General features: G+C 44.8%; 2 protein-coding genes across 3 annotated transcripts in view; one reads left to right on the top strand and one right to left on the bottom strand.

The window, feature by feature from the left end:
- Positions 1–112: 112 nt before the first annotated feature.
- Positions 113–8,184, bottom strand: LOC144145231 (CD2 antigen cytoplasmic tail-binding protein 2 homolog). 2 transcript variants are annotated; one of them, XM_077676770.1, is made up of 7 exons: positions 8,166–8,184; positions 7,782–7,892; positions 6,738–6,927; positions 6,363–6,529; positions 5,627–5,837; positions 3,548–3,826; positions 113–1,725 (listed from the first exon to the last, which is right to left on the bottom strand). In XM_077676770.1, the coding sequence occupies exons 3-7, from the start codon at positions 6,913–6,915 to the stop codon at positions 1,502–1,504; spliced, it is 1,059 nt and encodes a 352-aa protein (XP_077532896.1). In that variant the 5' UTR covers positions 6,916–6,927; positions 7,782–7,892; positions 8,166–8,184; the 3' UTR covers positions 113–1,501. The 2 variants fall into 2 exon arrangements, with proteins under 2 accessions (XP_077532896.1, XP_077532894.1); XM_077676768.1 differs by lacking the exon at positions 8,166–8,184 and having other exon boundaries at positions 7,679–7,836.
- Positions 7,932–19,151, top strand: part of Iml1 (GATOR complex protein Iml1) — a 54,965-nt gene continuing 43,745 nt past the window's right edge. The window contains exons 1-10 of the mRNA XM_077676765.1: positions 7,932–8,325; positions 8,418–8,505; positions 8,689–8,735; positions 11,152–11,237; positions 11,311–11,394; positions 12,975–13,024; positions 13,916–14,126; positions 15,769–15,911; positions 17,230–17,417; positions 18,934–19,068. Coding sequence (XP_077532891.1) covers positions 8,277–8,325; positions 8,418–8,505; positions 8,689–8,735; positions 11,152–11,237; positions 11,311–11,394; positions 12,975–13,024; positions 13,916–14,126; positions 15,769–15,911; positions 17,230–17,417; positions 18,934–19,068 — 1,081 coding nt within the window. The 5' untranslated portion in view covers positions 7,932–8,276. The remainder of the gene's footprint in view (positions 8,326–8,417; positions 8,506–8,688; positions 8,736–11,151; positions 11,238–11,310; positions 11,395–12,974; positions 13,025–13,915; positions 14,127–15,768; positions 15,912–17,229; positions 17,418–18,933; positions 19,069–19,151) is intronic.

Below are 19,151 nucleotides of genomic sequence, written 5' to 3'. Positions count from 1 at the left end.
TAAACAAAGCATGCCGTGCATCAAATGTGTGCTTACAGTTTCTTACCATCTGAGGGTCCTTTGCATGTGCATCCTACGAGATGGTTTTTTTTTTTAAACTTTGCACACCTGATAAGGGAGATGGACAGCCTTATTCCGCATTTGAAACACTAGCTCTGTACACGCAGTTAGTTTTGTCTGGACAATCTCCATTATATAACCAGCCTTAGTATTGACCAGGGAGCAAAACTGCCACTTCAAGGAAAGCAGGACACTATACAAACCGAATTGCGGTGTTGACAACTACTGCAGAAATTCACACCAAAAACAAGGCCAGGCTTTGCGCGTGATATGCGTAACGTTTTTATATGTCCACAACGGTTTCAAAAACTTCTGACAGGTGCATCACATTTCTTCGCCAAGGAAGATAGAATGCATGTGCGGACACAAATTTATCGGAACATGTCTTCCACTTTTTTGCAAGACCATTTGCATATACGCTGCTAGTAGCTTTCACGCCTTCTCCTTCGTGCCCAAGCACTCCAAAGCAAAGCGCTCCTCTTCTGTGCTCTACGACAGGCTGACATGTTGGAACAACGGGGATGACAAACACAGTGATGAGGCACACATTGGACACTTTTTTTGTACAATTTAAAACGAGAAGCAAGCAACAAATGCCATGGTGACTTCTTTCTGCCTGAATGAAGCACACCAATCTTGTGCCTTGGTGCATCTTCATTGCGGCCCCAAATGAAAGGCTTGTAACATGACTTTTGAGGTCACCACTACTAAACCCTGCCAAGATAAGTGTTCATGACTACACTAATAAAATATTCCTGCCTTAGACCACAGGGAACAGTGTCAAGGCTGTGTTTTTGGGGTCGTTCCAGAGCATAGCCATGCCAGTGATATCCACACCACAAACAACAAGATACAGCATACAGTGGCATATGGCATCAAGTGACAAATGGAAGTTAGCAAGAAAACTCGAACATGTACAGTTCTGGCTCAAGTTGACAAGTGAATGCACTAAGTGCCAGGTGTCACACATTTCAACAAGCAAATACATGCGACTTACATGCAGGAAAAACAGTGGTTAGCACTTAGCAGGAAGCAAATGCAAGGTGCTTCAAGAGGCAGCAAGCAGTTGTTTTAAAGTTCAACTTTTACGACGACAGCAAAGACGGGTGTAAGTAAAATATGCAGTCACAGCAAGCATGGAGTTGTTGACGGGAGTATGAAAAGGGAGGCAAAAGAAATATGTCGCGTTCCAAGAGCAGAAACAACAAATGCACTCCACAGAATGATTTCACACTCACCAGGTGCATTACACGAAGGAAAGGATCAACATAGTGCCACAGAATACAGCAAACGTTAAAAGCTAAAGAAAGAAAAGGGGGGTCATTTGCTCATGGCAATACAGAACAGCACAGTACTTGATCATCTCTACGCCTGTTTAATCCCGACCTTCACAGCCATGCCACAGTCACTCGCAGGAGTGTCACTGATGTTGCGCACGGTCTCACACGTACAGTTCAAAGTCGATGCGCCTGGAGCTGTAGAAGGGGGCGCCTGTCTCGTGGGACTTGCGCACCCAGACGCCCTCCTGGAAGTAGCCGTCTTGCACCCACTGCAGCATCTGTGCAGACGTGTGCAGGCCGTACACGGGCGCATCATCCGCCTCTTCCCACTTGAACTCCCACATCACTTCGTCGTCGCCTCTCGACGACGTCACTGGCTCCTTCTCTGCATCGGGAAACGCACAAGCAGGCCACGTATGTACAAACGAGAAGGGGATAATCTAGTTAGATGAGAGAAAGCGCAATTCAACCATATTATGAATTAACGCTTATGTCTGCCGGGAGAAAAAGGAAAAAAATTATAATAGAACGCCTAAGCACCCCTTATGATGTAGTGAATGCAAAAGCTTTACCATTGAATTATGGAATAAACAAGTGAGTAGTGTGTGCCTTACCACAGTTCTCATGGCTGCTGTTGAAAAGATGGTTCAAAGTCCATTGCCACATACACCACGTCGATGCAAGTGTTGCATGGAAGACAGCGTGCTAATTCCATGCACACCAATGACATCGTGCCTATAGTTGCATGGGCCAGTGGTTTACGCATGTGCCCTCTTATTATTGTCATCATCCTTTCCCTACCCAACCACCCTTCATAGCCCTACATACACGCTGTTGGTGGGAATGTGCTTTGCTACTCACCTAATTGTTACTTGTGCAATTACAATGTTCAAATTTTTCCTGTACTATTGAGTATGTCTTTTAAAGGAGACATGAAGACAAAACACAAGTTTGTGTTATTCGAAAGATTTCATGTTTTATAGTGCCCCCAGCGCTTGTCCGAATGCAAACAATGCTTTATTCACTAAAAAGTTAAAATTTTGATTTTCCCGCTAAATCGTGCATTTTCATGTTCTGCAATGACATCACAGGGCCGTGTTTACCGTTAGCTAAGCTAGATGGCGCCACCACACCGTGGCAAGCCGTTTTCTGCCTTTGGTATGTTTAGAACGTATTTGTACCTGGCTTGTGTTGTTCACGGAGAAAATCGTTTCGTGAAACATGGTGCTCGCTTGACAAATACGGTCACGTAGCTTGTGTCAATCGGCCAGTGTCGTCTGAGACAACCCCAAAGCTCCGCAGTGCTGTGCAGCTAAACCAAGCATAGCGCGCGCAGTACCAACCGCAGTGCGCATCGGTACTTCGATGTTTACGTGTTCTTTCGTAACTTCCATTGTTTGTCCCACCATTCTTACTGAAAAAAAAGGAATGTGCCCGAAATGTAAGCGCCAATAGTTCGTTCGGCAAGCTTATAAGCTCTGCGTAATTTGCGTTTTCTTATGCCGCCCTCCACCAATCGCTGAGCTGCCTGGTATGACATCATAGGTTCTGTTGCGGGAAATGAGCTAGTGGGTCGCATGGCCACTCCCTTTTTTCCTAATTATGTAGCTTATTTGAGCGAAGTTTACATTAAAAGTGGTGTCTGTATGATTCTAACGAGACAATTTTTTGAATGAACCAAACTTGTTTTTTCTCTTCATGGCTCCTTGAAGTCGAATGTCACAGCCCTTTTGCTAGGTTCACCTTCAGTTAGCTAGAAGGGCCGAAATGTGGTGGTCTAGGGGTTCCATGCTTGTCTCGCATTCCAGATTGCCCTAGTTTGAATGGTTTATAGGAGCTTCCATGAGAAATGTAGCATCATTCCGAGCATGCAGCGACCTGTTTCCATCTTTTGCAGAGCAGGTCATTCGATGTACCATGGTTGGCAATTTCAACATTAACTTGTTTCATAAAGGTCAAACACTACGATTAGCTCTCTGGTGCCCTTTTTTGGATGCCTTGAACGTTTGCTGCGAGAAGCAGCTACCACATTGTAAGGCCCAGGTCTCTGACATAATTAAACTGCACACATTGAGATAGGTACCCGTGAGTCACACACACAATAAGAATTTCCCGATACGCTCTGGTTAAAACATGGCCGCACTCTTTCTTCAAATACCGCTAGCTCTCTTGAGAGCACCTGGCTGAAAGAGGAGAAGGTCACATACCACCAGTGCTGGTTTCCTCGGCAGGTTTCTCATCTTTGGTGGCTGCAGGCTCAGTGGCCTTGGTGGAATCCGCATCATCGGCAAACATGTCAAAGGAGGAGCCTTCAACTGCTGTGGTCGCCGCCGTGGCCTCCTTGGCCTGCTGCTTGTTCTCTCTGAGAAACTTGAGTCGCTCGTACGTCTGCTGGTACACGTCCATGTCGCCCGTAGAAACCAGCTTGTCCGCCAGCTCTGTCATGCGCAGCAGCTGCTCTTTCGGGGCTGCCTCATTCGTGCTGTCTGCATGACGACGGCAGGAAGGGAAAAAGAACATTGTTACTACACCCAGCACATTTCAGTTCATTTGCTCAGATATGGCTCAGCCACAAACACAATGCCACTCGCGACGACCACTTTGGACAGCTAAGTGACTCTATGCTAAGTGGCTACGGCAATTGGTAGCTAAGCAGGTGGTCATGAGCTTAAAATATGGTTACACAGACTAAATGAGGTATCATACAAGATTGCTCACATATGGAGTGTTTGGTGCACACTAGAGAGTCCTGAAAGGCCCTTAACGAACAAAGTAAACAGATTGGAGCTTGCCCAGCATAAGACCCAAGTCAATGAACTACCCCTTTCCCTCACCCAGAGCTGCTAGTGCTTAGTTTCAGCATTTTCCACACATGCCAGCAGCTGCCATGCCAGCAATACAAATCACAATACAGTCGCTGCTATGGCAGCAATCTGAGTCGTCGAGGTTAAGCATTACCAGGGTTGCCACCTGGCCAGTTTTTATGAATGGCAAATTTGACATCTACCTGAATTGCCGTTTAACTTTCCTTCGTAGCCGTACGGCAGCACTTTCAGGCAGAGAAGACGCAGGTTCGATTCCCGGCAACAGCGGCCGCTTTACTGATGGAGGCGAAAAGCAAAAATGCCCATGTGTACGAGATTTCGGCGCACGTTAAAGATCTCCAGGTGGTCAAAATTGATCCGGAGCCCTCCACTACGGCGCGCCTCATCACCTGCAATGTGTCGGCGCGTTAAACCCTACAACCAACCAATCAATCAATCAATCAATCAATCAATCAATCAATCAATCAATCAATCAATCAATTTTAGGTGGATGTGAAGTTTTCCTTTTGCAGAAACTTACTCCGCCTTTAGGGATTTTTCCTAAACTCATCGACTAACACTGGCCAGAGTTTAACTGGCAGAGCTTCTCACGCATCGTTCCAGTTACCTAGTCTACCCCAAAATGGTCAGTATTCACTAAATTTTATTTTTTAATTTTTGCTGCTGCCTGTACAAACACTCAAAAATAACAACGCATCAAAGGTGCTACAATCCAAAATTGCGTTATCCTACGATGTGCCCACTCTACCTTAACTACATCTCAAAGCTGTTACAAACCAAAATGAAATTTTATATGTGCCCACATTACTGTATTGCGCATTGCAATTTTTTATTGCCACAGTTGGTGCGTCAGACTTCTAGTATTATCTTCCACGTATTCCAAACCTGTTTAAAGCTGTACACTTTCAACAAGTTGTTGCAACTTCCTCCAAAGTAAGAAAAAGGGGGAGGGGGTTGCTTAGAGAGCCAATTCAGAAAGGACAACCCTGAACACTGCTGCCCACTTATCCTAACAAGTTGTATTCACTGGCGAGGCACACATGCAGGCAACCATGTGAGTGCGCTGTCACTGGTTTCGTCGGGCTCCGCGGGATGGCAGTACTTGTCTGTGCTAAGCACACGATTTGCGTTGGACGTTCCAGACTCTAGCCTTCCAAACACAAAGTAATGCCTCGACTCCAATGTGAGTGCAGTTAATAACACCTCTGTTGACATCACCATTTAAAATCGGGTTGAAGCGGAGCAGACGACGCACGCCGGTATTTTTTCCTGCAGCGTGCAAGCGCAGCGGCACAAGCCGCGCCATGTCCGTGGCACTTCGGCCATGTCCGCAGCTGTTTCCAGTGTTGCCAAGCAAAGAAATTGACAGCTAAACTTTTCAGTGAATACCACCTATAATTGGAGGAAAAACCACTGCAGTACGCCCATAGGGCCAGTAAGCAGAGACAATCTGCCACCTACCTGGTTCAGCTTGCTCCTGCTTCTTCTTTTTCCAGCGGTTAATGGTGGAGTCCCGCTTCCCGCCTCCCAGTCGCTTGATGCAGGTGAGCACACTTTCACCAGGCCGCATTATCTCCAGCATCTCGCCATACAGTGCCATCGTGTCCACTTTCTCATCCTCGGAGCCTTCAGAGCCTCTGCTGTCCTCCATCCCCTCTTTCGAAGGTTGCAACTGCGTCATGAAAAAAAGGAAAAGAATAGAAGAACGTTACAAAGTTCGCATAGAAGTGCGTAGTGGAGCTTTGAGGGTCCATGAAAGCAAGCCACACACATTTCTTATGTGCATTGCATCGGACGTAGATATATATGCTGTCAGTCAGTGAAGCATGGGGGTGCCCTGCTAACCAGAATGCCCCAGCTCAGGATACTGCCGGTTCCTTGTGCATCTTATGCATTTGAAGCAATTTTACTTTTCTAAGGTGTTCAACAAGGTCAACTTCACCAACTGGATCAGTTTAATATTAATGATAAACTCCTGTGTGAATGGTTCTCTCACTAGCCAATGTCAATTCGTAACTGCGACCATGTGTAGCTCCCTCATGTGCAAAATACGCTCTGGTGTACCACAAGGACCTGCGTTTGTGCCTCTATTCTTTTTCATAATTTGATAATGACAGCTCATACATATAATTTGCACCAATGTGACAGCACAATTATGATCCAAGAAAACACACAATGCAGCAAATGAGGAGCTCACCTTAACCCAATCAATGTTGTCAAGCCAGTTGTCCCGTATCTCTGGCTTGTCCCTATTGAAGATGAACATGCCGTCTTTGTCGAAATGGCCCTCCTCCATTTCATCTTCCATGTTGAACGGCGTGATCTTGATGCTTCCATCATACTCTATGGTTTTGTCTTCTTGCCCTGGACGATTTAATGTCTGATGAGAATGACAGAACACTTACAACATGCCCATTGCCTGATCACACGCTGCGCAAAACTAACGCAAATAAACTTTAACAGTATGCTTAGCCAAGCAAGTATGGGTAAACGTGCATCAAGACAGAATGTGGGAGAGCTTTCGTTCAAGTGAGGCAGAAATTAGAAGGTCATTTAGCAAGGAAAGCGTTACCTTCAACATCATCAGGGTTGAGTAGGTTGTATTTCTTGTCTTCGACTTCATCATCCTCTTCATCACTGTCCAGGGAGTTCTTAAATTTCTTCTTGACGTCATCCCCCTCAGCACTCCGCCCGAGAATCTCCTCCTCTAGTTCATCAAACTTCACCCTCTTTCTTGATGGCGGATCCATTGGTACGGCGGTCTGGAAGCGAGCAGCAGACAAGCACCGCTGAAAGTCTTACGTGGAGACCGCTCTGTACCACCAAATTAATAAGAACCAGTTCCCGGTAGAGTGTTCAAGACAAGATGATAGTGACCTCGACTAGATGAATTTCCAAGAAAGAAATATCTGCTTTGCTGGCAGCACGCCTGCTCTTTTGAAATTCACGCGTGTGGGGAACGGACTTTGCGAGCCTTTGCAACCACATCCAAGTTGTTTGACAGATCGATACGCGAAGAGAAAAACGCTAGACGATATTGGCGGTGACCTACTCAAGCGTTTGTAATGCATTGAGTAAGTCCAAACTGAAAATTACAACGAACGTCAACATACGTCCGAGCACGCACACAATGGTGTTAAGAACAAAATGCACACAATATTTAAGGTTACAACGCCAACGTAAACGATGTACTCCTCCCCTGGGACGCACAAAACATTAAGAACAACGTTATCTACCAATCGTAACAAACGGTATTTCAAATTCGCAACCTCTCAGGTGATCAGAGGCATTTTGCGTGATCGTCACTGATCGTCATTGGTTTAGCTCCCTGGACTGCCAACGGCAATGCACTTTAGCTGTGACAAGAGGAGGAGGTAACGCCGCGCGATCAAAGGTTGCAGTATTAATCCCATTATTAATACTGAGCCGATTTAACTTCATAAGGACTCAATCATTAATGGCTGGAAGCCACATGTCTCCGGCATTGGCGGCAACCCTCTACAGCTGCCTTACCCGCGGTATTGCCTCCGCACGTAACATTTGGACACCTGCTCTATGAGGGGTGCTAAGTTGTGCTCTAAATGGAAAGGAAATATGATTGCGATAAAATACGTACGGTGGCTACGATAAGATGAACCCACAAACGTTCATTTTTTTGCGCACTCCAACGCGTCCTCGTACACAGGGGGCACCAGGCCTAGGTACACAGCAGGGAAGGACCGGTCGACTGTAAACACAAACAGGGAAATTTTGGCGCCATTTCAAGTCTGCATGGGGAAATCTCAGGTGTCATCACGCGCTGCCGCTATCGTAGCTCGAGTTTGGTGTTTACTGTTAGAGATGTAGTAGTTTGTCGGTGTTGTGGTACACTTCAAGCGTGCTACTTATATTTGAACTGTGTTGGAAGCTATGGAAGTTCTGTTTTAGAAGCTGTTTGTGCCTGCCCGCGATCAAAACTGATGTGGACGCCATTCAACATGGCCATTTCGCGGTACTACACCTGCTTGTTGAATATGCGTTGGTTCTGTTGCCACATTTGACATCACCTGCTGACGACGTGTGTGCCAGAAGTAACCAGTGATTGCCCGGTAGTGCGCACCGACACTGAAACATGATGATGAAGCAAATGAAGCTCATCTGTCACCAGAAAAGTTTTTCTGGCAAGTGCTTCTCAGTTTCACATAGTTGTGTGGCGTCCTGCAAAACAGCATTTCAATTTTCTTCTTAATCCGTTTTTTTTGTGTGTGTGCAGATGACAGCCTAATTATTAGCGTCAAAGATTTTCCCGGATTGAAAATAGGAGACATCGTAGAAATATACCTCCCTGATGACACCTACAGGTGAGCACTCATTGTTGCAGAAAGTGAACCTTGTCTTGTATTAATGTGCTATTTGGCGACATAACAGTAGTGCTCTCGTTTATGTAGTTGGTAATCGCTACTGTAAATGTATTACATACCGTAGTTTTAGAAATCAATAAATGTCAGGTTAATTGAAAAACTGCAATGTGTTTACTTTTGCAGTCGCTTGCTGCTTCAAGTAACGACACTGAAAGAAGACTTCCAAAAAGGTACTGTATGGTGATGTGCAAAACGAATCTCTTCTCACATCTTGAAGCTGTTGCAATGTCGAAAATCGCATGAATGATATAGGTCTCAGGCATAATTGGCATAACGTTATGACCTTTAGCATGCATTGATGCCTCACTAGGGTGCACAACGGGTTCACAGTACCATGTCTCATTACTGTGACACAGTTCTGAGTCCTTATTGGTGGAGGAGGTGCTTGCGTACTCCAGTTCGTGCTCAGACGAACCACATATCGTGTTCTGTGAGCTGGTGACTACTGCAGTGGTTGTTCAGCCCATGGGGCAGAAAGAGCTGAGCATGCCAGTTATTGAACAATGCTTTGTGCCACAGCATGGAGTTCGTTATTTATACCTGGGAGATGTTACACACCCTTGCTTTGTACCCGTAGCTTGTTTTAGTTGTATGGACTGCACCTGTTGCGCACTGTCTTGAACATAACATGTAGTGGAAATGTATTGGAAGCATGAAATTCCTTGTAGTGGCCACTCTCTGGGCTTGCCGATGGTCCTGCTTGGGGATTTCCTGTCTACCATAATGAAAAAAAAATGGCAGCATCTCCACTCCGTGGATGATGGCGAGGGTGCGAAGTACGGGGACTCGAAATGATATCCAAGTTGCGCCCCGAGTGACATCCGATTTGTGCCCCGACTGTCATTCGATTTGAGCCGTGAGTTGCACCTTGATTATTCCCCAAATGAAACCGCAATTCACGGCTCAAATCGGATTTCGCTTGATTTTAGCTTGATGGTGGTGTGCGCACGGATGGACGCGGACGGACATGGGGAAGTCCTAAGGTACTCCGCACCGTTACAGGCGAGGGAGTAAGTCGTTTGACTCTCAGGTACTAACTCACGGTCGTAGCCCAATGGGTAAGACGACTGACACTAACTCTGTCTGGTCTACCAGACACAGGCTCGAATCCTGCTGGTGCCGGTTCCTGGGTGATTTTTTGCGATTGTAAATGCTATGCGCACGGATGCGGACGGACATTGTGCGGTCCTAAGGTGCTTCGCACCTAAAACACATGGAAAAGGGGTAGCCGCACACAGTGACGAGCGATGTGAAAAAGTTTAACTCCATGGGTACAACAAACAGGTAGTGTGGGCAAATTGACAAGTGAAAAAATCTATACGCTGCCGCTGGGGGCCTCCGTTGCTGCCGCTCGCTTGTGGGCTGCTGCTGGCTGGCCAGACGTGAGCGATGGCTATGGCCCGTCGCTGTCATCACCCCCGGCATCCTGTGTATAAATTTTTTCACTCGTCGCTGCTGCCCACACAACCTGTTTGCTGTATCCACGAGTTATGTTTTTTGCATTGCTCATCGCTGCCGCTGCATGTGGTTGTCCCCAAAAGGTCAGCAAGAATTTAGAGCAACATATATGGTGGCAGGTGTTGCCGTGCTAGAATTGCTACCAAGATGGCGTGTAGTTTAGTGCGTTCTATCAGGCACGTGCATTCCTGCAATACACCTTTGTAATAACGGTTGTCACTACAGTGACCTCGCCGCAATGAAGTAAGTGGGAAATAATATTTTGTGTATCCCTGGCATGCATCCCCCTCCACTCCAGAGACCTGCGGAGGACATCAGTTGCGGGCTGTGGAGTGAGGGGGCTGTGATAGCTGTCTGGGTATTTTAATTTTGTGCCATGGTATTGCGATGTGAGGCCAGAACACTGTGAATTTACTTTGAGTACGTGGGTCAAAAAAATGCCATCGCCTTTAGGAGTTTGCAGTGAACTGGATTAGAACCTGGGTCATCTCACGGAGAACACGGGGTGACAACACTGAGGAAACGGTTTGCAGGTAGATGTAAGAAGTGTGGCACAACCTGAAATTCTGATATGGTTGGCAGTATACTTTGGCTGTGGAGCTGTTGTGAAGGCATATTTGCACCAATCAACAGTTTGGAACTCACTTCAGCTTTTGTTACGTCCACATTGCACTAATTTCATATCCTCCAATGCTTCTAGTTAAAGTGATCAATTGCTCCGTACTTGAAAACAACAAGAAAACAAAAAAATAATATTTTTCTGCATTGCAGTGTTTTTATACCTGATAGTGGTGTATCACTTTTTATGTCTTGCCCTCCAAAAGCATGGTGATGTCTTGTGGCATGTCGTTAGTGCACTTTAAAAAGTGTGCAAGTGCATTATATTTTCAAATACGTATTTTGTAAGAGGTTGAAATTTCTTGCAATTCACAGTACTGAAAGTGTATTTGGCTGACATCATAAAGGAAAATGCGGGGGCAAAAGTACATGATGCACGATGCATCACGTTGCTTGTGACTAGTAAAAATATTAGGGCAGCTGAAGAAATTGTCTTCCTGTGCTGTGTGGCTAGTTTACCACTAACCACCACTTGAGTTTATCACATACTTTTGCTTCTTTCGTTACTAGATTCCATCAGTGTGGAGCAGAGCCTTGCCAATGCTTTCCAACTCAGGCTGTATGCTGACGTCATTGTCAATGTGGTGGATCCCAGGGTTTGTTCAAAGCTCCTTGCTTCTTACTTCTCACTCCTTGATTGCATTGCTTAAGTGAGGTGTCCTATTTCAGGACGTGGCCCTGGATTCGGTTGAGCTTGTCTTTAAGGACCACTACCTGGCTCGCAGCGACATGTGGCGCTGGAAGCAAGCCATGGTGAGTTTATTGATAATGTCAGAGAATGTTGCTTTTTCTTTTTTATTTTTTGCAGAGGTATTAAAGGGACACTGGAGTAATTTGTAAACAATGTCAGAATAATTGTGCAGATTAATGCCTGGAGGGCCTAGCCCAGCTGAACAAAACCATTTTAGGTCCAATTGGACCTGCTGAAAACATCATTGGACCAATTGGAACCTGTTGCATTTCCTATTGGTTCCAGCGGGGTTGATTTCCCACGCAGCGTGGTTAGTACAACGCTGTAATCTGTGAAGTTCTTCCGTGCTCAGCCTATTCTGTGAGACTGCGTGAGAAATCAACCCCGCCAGAAAAGTTACCGCACCCCCACAGGATACAAGACGTGAAGTTTTTTCCTATAGAAAAATAAAATCAGTTCAACGCAAGTGTGTATGCATGAAGCTTGCACATCGTCCAAGCACATCGCAAGAAGAGTTCGCGTCATTTTGTACTCCTTCTGTAGTTTTTGTGGCCGCCACAGATGTCGTGTGGCATTTTTCCTTTTTTCAGGCTGTATAAATTAACTACTACTTTAGCAACATGATAATTGATGAAAAGGGCATTTATTTAATCCCACTATGCACTACTAACACAAACAGGATTTTGGCAAATTATTTTTAGCCTCCCCTTAAGATAGCTTAATACCCCTGCAACACGACAAACTAATGACATTCAGAGCAAATTACATTGGTGGTTAATGCCATTAGTTTTGTGCTACATGAGAATACCGAATGACATGAACGCGAATGGCATTCTGCAAGCAAACGAGTTCGGAAAACACATTCGCATTTGCATCCAAACAGAATGAGTAGCCTCAACAGCAGTGGCCCATCACTAAACAAGAAAATTTAATAAATCGAAGAGCATGTACTATACTGTCTCCAAAAGATATTCACCAATCAATATTTTTTCCTGTATGTTGTTTTACATCGAAAAGAAGGCAACCACCACTTTCGTAAAGCTCCACCATGTTGCTGCTACCAAAATACAAATTTGTTGCTTATTTGGCTTGTAATGTCGCTGAAAGCGATACGATTTTTCTCTTTTAAATAAGTTCATTCGTTTGGTTTTTAAAGTATTAAAGGTATGAAAACATTATGGATGCATTTACACTAGTATCTTGCAATTCTGTGGACGCGGGTTTGATTCCTGGCAGCGGCGGCCGCTTTTCTTATGGAGCCAAAATGCAAAAACGCTCTTGAGTTCAAGATTTCGGCGCACATTAACGATCCCCAGGTGGTCAAAATTAATCCTGAGCCCTCCACTACGGTGTGCCTCATCGCCTGCGTAGCGTCAGCGTGTTAAACCTCATAATCAATAAATCTTGCAATTTTGTGAGTTTGCTAATCGCCACTGCTATCTCAATATCAAACGACATTTTCTTCGCCGTGTAGACCTGCACGGCCAAACCGAATGTCATTTACAGCTGATATTATTTCCTTTGAATGACATTTGCCGTGCAACAGGGACGTAAGCTTGCTTTGTCCATCGATATCTTCTTACTGTTGCTTGTTTCGTACGTGTACATCATGGGAGTTGTCAGAAACTTGGTGTCTTTTCAGATCAACACTTGTGTCTATGCTAAGAAGCTCATTGAGATCCATGCAAGCCGGTGAGTCCTTGCAAGCCGTAAGAATAATGTGGGGACATGTATATGACACTGATATGGCCCCTGGTCTTCTGTTTCTATGTTGCAACTTTTGCACAACATCTAGCACCTGTTCTTACAGAAAGAGCAGAAGCTGCTGCGGCAGAAGCAGTGAAAGGAAATGCCATGCTTTTTTTTTGCTGCTGTCTAGTTCCTTTTTTGAACAAAGAAAGCAAATATAGTCACAATATGTCCTCGTTAAAGAAGGGTCCTTTACCTTTGTGTTTTATAATTCTGTAAATGTGGGGAAAAAAAAGTTGTGCTCTATTTCAAAATATACAAACCAAGAAGAAATTCTGTTTTCAATAACATCTCTGTGAACGCCAAAGCACTAATAACAGCACAAAAACAATACAGTGGACTCCCGTTAAGATGAACTCAGTGAAGACAAACACTATGGTTAAGACGAACAACATTTTTGCTCTTTTGTAATGTCGACAATGCAAAAAGCCTACGAATAAGATGAATTTCTGATAGTACGAACAAATTTTTACGGTCCCTTGAAGTTCGGGAGTCTACTGTATTACCAAACTTGGTCAATATCTACGTTTTGGCGGGGGATTTTCATCACGCTGTGTTTGAAAGCTGCTTCAATTTGTGCTGATAAATGACATTAGTGGGACATTTGCTGCAAGCCGGTAAACAGGTGTCCCTCTAAATTTGATGACTGCCTTTCTGTTGCTCAGTCCAAGTTGAGGTGCAGCTAGCTACCTTCTTGAAGGCTAAGGTGCAGCATTTTTTAATGAGGAACTGCGTGTGCACAGAAAGTTCATGTCCAAAATATGTTCTGCCAAATGCCAGCTCTGGTGGGAGAAAATGGTTTCTGAGATGTGGAACAGTTTTTGTTCTACACAGCCTCCAGGTGTACGAAATGTGGGCCCACGGAGAGCAGGTGGCGTCTGGAGTGATCACTGCGGACACCAAGGTTGTCTACCGCTCGGCGAGTAGCATGGTCTACCTCTTCATCCAGATGAGCTCGGAAATGTGGGACTTCGACATCAACGGTGACCTCTACTTTGAGAAGGCCGTCAATGGCTTCCTGTGTGACCTCATTGCCAAGTGGAAGGCAAGTGTCCTGCTCAACAGCTTCTACAGACACCTTTGAGGATGTGCTCGTGCCAGAATTTCGATGGGTGGCATTTATTGCAGCTGCTGTACTGCTTACATAGGGCTGTACTGCTTACATAGGGCTGTACTGCTTACATAGGGCTAGGCCATAGCAATAACGTTGGGAACATTAAACAACACTTTAGAGATCTAACTGGCTCGACTCGCCGATGGAATACTGGAGCAGCGGGGTACTGCGCGTGCGGTGGCGGCGAGATTGCGCTCCAAGCTTGCCGGTAAACGTCCGTGCCTCAAGCGTTCCCAAGAGCAGCTAGTGGAGAGGTCCACACATGGCGCGTCTCTGAAGTCTAGAGTGTAGCTCCTTGTCATGCAACATGATGCAATACCTCGGCAATTAGTGACGCTAGTTGGTGGCAACAATTGGTGGCGACAATTGGTGGTGCTTGGTTGCGCTAGTGTGGTGCGAGAACCTGTTCCTGGGCAAGGCAAGGAGCAAGAGGGGCAAAGCCACCACTGTCATGAAAGCAAACACGCTCGGTGCTGTCGTGCTCTCGCAATGGCTCCCATCGCGGGAGCGAGGAACGTTGCGTGACAGCAGCTGTGAGGAAGGCTAGGCCAGACGGGTTCATGTTAAGGTCGCGATCCCCACAATATATTAAGCCTGACCTATTTTCCAACTACTAGCATTGGAAACATGGTTCATACGTGTCAACATTATTGAGCACAAAGGAAACCGTGAGCACATTTGAGGCAAAACTCGAGTACATGACCAATGCTAGGGGTGTTCTTTTAATTTTGAAAATTGGCATTGGATTGGTCGTTATGAAAACAGATTAAAATAACCTCTTCTAGTTTGTAAAGCTATCTCAAGAAGAGGCGGTACAACTGCATGAAATAAAAAGGTGGCCATCACGTGCCATGGGGAGGAGCAAAGCCACTGGTGTGGCTCAGGTAAAAAAAGCAGGTAGCTGTTCTGCACTGCTGAGGGGAAGTGGCCCACAGCATTACTGTGAGTGCCTAGCACTCAGCATAAGAGCTGCTGTTAACATAAAAGATGCAATATGAGCGTGCATGCACGCACCATTTTTCCAAGTTAAATAATGCTTTGCATGTAAATGTAATCACTGGAGATGAACCCTGCATGCAATTTTTTTTCTTCTTTAGGTATGTTCCTTCAGTTCCCAGAAAGCCAGGAAGTTGTTCTGTGTCTTGTGGAGATTAGTGTGAACCAGTAAAATTGTGCGGTGGTACGCATACTTGGAAGCTGGTTTCTTATGGCAAGTTTTATTTCAAGCAGTGCAATAAAAATAGGCCCTGTGTAATCATTGTAGTAGCTGTCTATCACTGGCTCCTGTCCATGGCTTCCCCATATGACAAAGTCAAGGAGTAGAATCAATTTTTCTTTTTTAGATACTATTGTATTCACTTTTAGGAATTTTGAATTGACGCGTATGGGCTGGAGCTTGGCATTGCTGCAGATGTTGGGTGCGGTAACATCACACAGCATGACACGCTCGCATTCCCGACTTCACACGATTGTGTGAACATTGTATCGGCAGATGTCATCTTTTTTCTCTGTGCATTTCGTGTGTTACCCTTGCTGACCTGTCAGGAAATCTTCCACCTTCCTCATTCCTCAGGACATGAAATGTAACCACGACGTCAACATTGTGCTCTTCTCGCGAGTGTTTTACGAGGCCAAAAGCAAGGACCAATTTCCAGAGCACATGGCACAGTGCGTACAGGTGGACTACAGGGGACGCTTCTATGAGGATTTTTACAGGTGACACTTTTCCTTTCTTCCCAGAGTTAACGTGACACGAAATTTTCTTGTCACATTATTTTAGCTGTTATGGGTGCCTACCAGCCCAGGCAGTTTGGGGCTAGGGGCTTTGGCATTGCGCCGCGCTGATGCCAATATCGAGAGGGTATCCGTTCTGAGCTTTCTCGTGCATGCAAAGTTTAAAATTGATCTAAAGCATGTTATACTGAACAGTTACCGTTGAAACTTAATGGGAGGTATCTCCATATACGAAGGAAGCTTTTTGCATAGTTATCTCAGCTTTGAAATTTCGTGTCGGTACTCTTTTAACAACTGCCTTGCAGAGGTGAATTACAAAATATTAGAGTAAACATATTAAAAGTCTAGAAACTTCAACAGCGCGAACTGACAGGACGAAAGACGAGAGACACAAACGACGTAGACGCTCGTCTTTCGTCCTGTCAGTTCGTGCTGTTGAAGTTTCTAGATCATGAACCAACTAAATCACACCAGAGTCTTGTTAAGCCATATTAAAAGTGCTTATTAAGCTGTCTTGTTGTTTCGGGAACATGAGAAAAGGAATTCCAACTGCGTATGTACTGCTGTGTGTGTAAGGACAAGTACAACAGCTCATTTGCACTTTGGCTTTCATGTCGGTGCAGTTTGTAGCAACCATGCAGCACGTCTTCACTTCCAGTTTTACGAGAATTAAACCGGCCCCTGCTGAAGCTTTGCTTGCTTGCTGAATATGTTATCTGCAAAGGAAGTGCTGTTTTAACTCCACTTGTTCTTAAAAATTTGTAAGTCTTCTGCTGAGGCGCTGGTGATCTAGAGAGATGAAGTTATTTTACTAGTTTTTCAATTATACACGGTTAACTGCAAAGGACCTAAACTTTGCAGCCGGTGCTTCTGATAACTGGTACAGGGTGAAACTGTCTATTGTGGTGCTGTCTGCTTTTCAACTTAAGTGACTTGTGAAATCGAACAACAGTTTCATAACTCACTTGATTTAGCGCATCACAGCTTTCACTGTGCATGTGTTGTATTTCCAAAAGGCATGTTTTGTAAGCCCCATTGCCTAGCACCTAACAAGTAATCTTTAAAAATATGTGGTAATGATTACCTTTGTCGCTTCGAAATCCCAAGTTTTGGTTGTTAACTTGTGTTAATAAGCAAACTTCAAATCATCTTGTTCAACTAAACGCACCATACCCTGAAAGCCAGTCACTTGGGAGAATGAGAAGGCTCTCGCCTCGATGTCTACTAAGCTATAGTATATTGCTTGCAAGTGGTATTGTGTATAGTTTTTACTCACAGCATTTTTTTTTTTTTTGCTCAGAGTTGCAGTCCAGAATGAGCGCATTGATGACTGGACCCAAACTCTACGCTTGCTCAAAACGTACTTCACGGAATACCCGAAGCAGATTCTTGAGTTCCACTGCCGACCCAACGTCAAGGTGCCCCCAGCAATGATCTCCACTGCATCTCAGGGCAACTTTCTCCAGGTCCTCAACATGTCTCTCAATGGTTAGTGAACTTGCTTCCAATTGTTAGCAATTTGTAGGATGAAGCACTAATTACAAACGATGAAATACATCCAGAGGAATGTGAGGAATCAGGCGCTGCCTAAAACTGGCAATTTCTTAAACCTCATCGCTCTGCAACCTCTTCAAGCAATAACCAGTGACGACATCAGTACTTAAGACGATGCATGTCAAATGATTGCCTGACTTAAATGGCAATAGCAGGGCAGGAAGATCTTGGTGTTTTGTATGTGATGTGATGGTTGGCGAGCTGAAAAAGTTGTTCTTTAATAAGCCATAGTCAAATTACTTGTTTAGCTGTGTTTGACACTGTGTGAATGTAAAAGAACATTGAAGCAAATTAGTCAGCTCCTGATTTGAGACTGTGTTGTGCAGTTCAAGTCACATATTGTTCTATTTCACTACTTTACGGGAGTATAGAACCTTAGTTCACTTTTAAAGCCAAGAACTACAGAAAACACCATGCGCTCGTTGTAGGTGGCCAACAAACTACTGCAGTGACACTGCACTGGTTTGCAGTGTGGTCGGATGCTGTCTCAGTGTGGAAAACTTTGATTTTCGTCTGTTTTATGATTGAAATATATGGGTCCTTGTTTGTTCACTCGTGGGTTATATCGGTTAAATGTGCTTGTAGTGGCTAAATTCACCCTTGTGAGCATGCAAAGTGTCATCGTGGTGTCACCAAATTGCCAAGGAGCATGGTGTAATTTAGGAGAACGGCACTTTTGAATAAACTTTTCTGAAAAAAATGTGTGTAATTTGGCAGGAAAGGAACGCAGAAGATGACCTATGCATTCTAGGCTTTAAGCTGATAAAGCGATTACGCAGTGTTCGTAAATCACGTCGGTGTCTTTTTAGCATCAAGCTTTAGCAGTGTCTCTTTATTTGGAAGCATGATGAGTTCTATAGAACCTGATATGGCCTTTATCAACCAGGATATTGGGCCAGCAACATTTGAAGCACTAAAACAACACTACAGGATATAAACTGAGCCTTAATAACAGTTGGGTTTGAAGGGATTTTTGGTCTATTATGGGAGCTTTTCGTGCAACAGGGCATGGCCCATTGTTTACCGTTTACATATCTTGTGGCAGTTCACGTGTGTCACCACAGAAATTAATTGCTTTGCTTGTTTTGGATTACTTGTAACACGTCTTCCTTGTATTTTGGCAATTCCTTGAGACTATGTACACAACAACAAAGTCTAGTGATAGTGGATATATATATATCTGAATTAATGCACTCAGTGATTTTCATTAATCATGCTTTCATCATGCACACTAAAGTCTGCTGACTGTGTTTGTAGTTTACGGAACTGTTACGATATCTGCTTACATTTTCTGTGCAGCCATTATTGCTGCAGCATGTCAAAGCCATCCCCCCTCCCTTTATGTTTTAATTAAACACGACTTTCTTCTCTTGTTAAATTCATCTGCTGTTGCTTTGTTGAGAGTGGGGACTTATTCTGTGCCACTTCTTTCCTGGGGCCCTGGGGACAGTGTTTGAGAAGCACTTCATGGATCGTAGCTTTGACCGCACTGGTCAGCTCAGTGTGGTCATCACGCCTGGCGTTGGGGTCTTTGAGGTCGACCGAGACCTCACCAATATCACCAAGCAGCGCATCATTGACAACGGTGAGGGCTGCGTACTGTGTCGTTGTTCTTGGCATCCGTGGCATGCCATTGGGCTCCTGGAGAAAGTGCGAAGAGTCTTACCA

This window comes from Haemaphysalis longicornis, unplaced genomic scaffold, assembly GCF_048455015.1.
Source record: "Haemaphysalis longicornis isolate Haplotype H1 unplaced genomic scaffold, Haemaphysalis longicornis Haplotype H1 scaffold_7, whole genome shotgun sequence".
NCBI classification, from domain to species: domain Eukaryota; kingdom Metazoa; phylum Arthropoda; class Arachnida; order Ixodida; family Ixodidae; genus Haemaphysalis; species Haemaphysalis longicornis.
This window is presented reverse-complemented; position numbering and strand designations above follow the sequence as displayed.

Coding starts and splice junctions, on each gene's coding strand:
- LOC144145231 (XM_077676768.1), bottom strand. CDS start 7,705: ATGTTACGTGCGGAGGCAATACCGCGG. Junction 5,838..6,362: donor ACAACATTGATTGGGTTAAG/GTGAGCTCCTCA, acceptor TTCATGACGCAG/TTGCAACCTTCGAAAGAGGG. Junction 1,726..3,547: donor CGAGGAAACCAGCACTGGTG/GTATGTGACCTT, acceptor TTCCCGATGCAG/AGAAGGAGCCAGTGACGTCG.